This window comes from Myiozetetes cayanensis, unplaced genomic scaffold (genome assembly GCF_022539395.1).
Source record: "Myiozetetes cayanensis isolate MyiCay16 unplaced genomic scaffold, myiCay2020 scf4, whole genome shotgun sequence".
Classification (NCBI taxonomy): domain Eukaryota; kingdom Metazoa; phylum Chordata; class Aves; order Passeriformes; family Tyrannidae; genus Myiozetetes; species Myiozetetes cayanensis.
In genome coordinates, this window is record NW_026087631.1 from 1,387,787 (window position 1) to 1,389,794 (window position 2,008).

The 2,008-nt window shown below is 43.7% G+C and overlaps 1 protein-coding gene across 1 annotated transcript; it reads right to left on the bottom strand.

The window, feature by feature from the left end:
• Nucleotides 1-289: 289 nt before the first annotated feature.
• LOC126647392 (protein FAM240B-like) lies at nucleotides 290-1,761 on the bottom strand. Its single transcript, XM_050329592.1, has 2 exons — nucleotides 1,622-1,761; nucleotides 290-368 (listed from the first exon to the last, which is right to left on the bottom strand). Exons 1-2 carry the CDS (start codon nucleotides 1,759-1,761, stop codon nucleotides 290-292), a joined length of 219 nt encoding a protein of 72 aa, XP_050185549.1.
• Between the last annotated feature and the right edge of the window lie 247 nt (nucleotides 1,762-2,008).

The following is a 2,008-nucleotide window of genomic DNA, read 5'->3' on the forward strand; positions in this document are numbered from 1 at the left end:
AAAGTAAACTCTTTTTCCAGCCATCTACATCTCAGTGAACCATAATTTATTAGAGTTAAATACTCCAGAGTACTACCTTTTCCATTTATCAAATGAAGAGATGGATGCATAATCTTAAAAGCAGTAATTGACATTTCACATATGAAACTTCTAACAATGACAGCTAATTAATTATAGCTCATTTAAGCTACAAAGTAAAATTGACTTCAGTTTCGCAGCACACCATCACACTTTCCTACAAAATAATTTTCTCTCCCTCTCCCTGCAGCATGTAATGAGTGTGGGATCTTCAGCTAGATGGGTCTTCAGGTTGGGTCCTCAACATCTTTATCCGTTTTTCCAGCCTCTCCATCCATTCATTTCTGAGCCTAGGGACAGAAACATGCATCAGCTTGTCCCCATATTTGTGCAGGGAACAGATTTATACTCTTCATCTTTACCTCTGGTGATATCTTTCCACTGCTTTTCCCAGTTGTCCTGCAAATTGTCCTGCCCCTGCAGAGTGCTTTGCTGGATGGCACTTCAGGACCAGCCCTCAAACCCCGGTGAGGGCTCACCTGAGCTCTGTGTTTCATCCTCACCTCCCGGTGTGGTGTGGCCCCCTCTCCGTGGCCGGTGTGCCAGAGGGATTTGTCACCCGCCCTGGAGATTGCCTGCCACCTGCTGGGTCACATCACCCAACACTTCCCCGTCCCCTCCTCCTCACTGCTACCTGGCTTGGCTCGCTCATACCCAAACTCCTGTCAGACCCACAGCAGACATCTTCAGGTGACAGCTGGCGCTTTGTTTGCCTTTTGGTAGTTTCTAGGTACCACAGAAAGGCTTGCTCAAACAGAAAAGGAAGGAATTTCCCAAGGGAGGAGGTGAAACGTTGAAATCAGGTTCGTTGCAAATGGATAAAACATGCTAGAGACTCATTCCAGTGTTCCTCCATCCAGGGTTGTTAATGTAAGGCCCTCCTTGCTTTTACTGCTCAAGCATCAATGCAGAGAGGTATGAGGGAGACTCTGAAAAAATGCCTTCTCATTGAATGATCTCAAGCCAAAATAACTACAATAAATAACTAAAATATGTATATGCCTTCAACTTAATGGAGATTTCATGAGGAGTACTGATCTGGTTGCAGACTGGTCTTTCTCATCGTGACTAAGGTAAATGTGGCTGTGAACGGTGTTTGCCTTAGTTAGTTACTATGCTTGGACCATCTGCTTTATAATGGAATTACCTCACATAAATTAAACAGTCCTAAATAATTCAAACTCTATTCCTGTGAAAAAAAGGCCACAGAGAAAGAATGGAGGCCAGGTACATCTCTGTGCTAGCTCTGCTCTGAACATAAGCTTTTATACTCAAAACAAGCCTGCACTGTTAGATGTTGTCCTGATAACTCCAGAAAGTTCTATGTTTTTGACCCAGAGTGAATTATTCTCCTATCCTGAGAAGTCACAGCTTAGACACATTAACATTAGCATGCCGATTTGGGAAGCTTTATTATTTTCTATAAAGCAAAACCTCTTCCTGATTTCATTGCGCGACTTAAGTATAGGTACCACTTTTCCTTGAAAAAACACCCCAATTACAACTCAAAAGCAAGTAGCCTTTCTGGATGCAGGTTACCCACTTTGTCAGAGCACTTCTTCGCTGACGTTCTTTCTCGTTTTGCAGGTACTGGGTTTGCTGTTCAATGGTCTTTTCCCAGAAGTTCCTCAGGTCGCTGGTTTCGCATCCCCGCACTTCGTGACGCAGGTACTGGCTGTTCATTTTCTCTGAAGGGAGAAGTTTGAAACAACCATGTGACAAAGTTACTGGGTTCCTCATCCATTTTCATGGCTATAGCACACGCTGGATGTTTCGGATTTTCACAGCATTAGGGTCACACAGTCCTTGTTTTAGTAGGATCAGGATAAGAGTGGGAATGACTCACTATTTAAGCTTTTCCTTCCTAGCTCTGACACACGAGGGTGTGCTGTCTACAGTGATCTGGATTCCTGCTCTTTCACCTAAAATG

What these genes read in the sequence shown, in the direction of transcription:
- LOC126647392 (XM_050329592.1), bottom strand. Translation starts at nt 1,761, where the DNA reads ATGAACAGCCAGTACCTGCGTCACGAAGTGCGGGGATGCGAAACCAGC. An exon ending in CGAAGAAGTGCTCTGACAAA is followed by an intron (nt 369 to 1,621) that starts GTGGGTAACCTG and finishes TTCTGTCCCTAG; the next exon opens with GCTCAGAAATGAATGGATGG.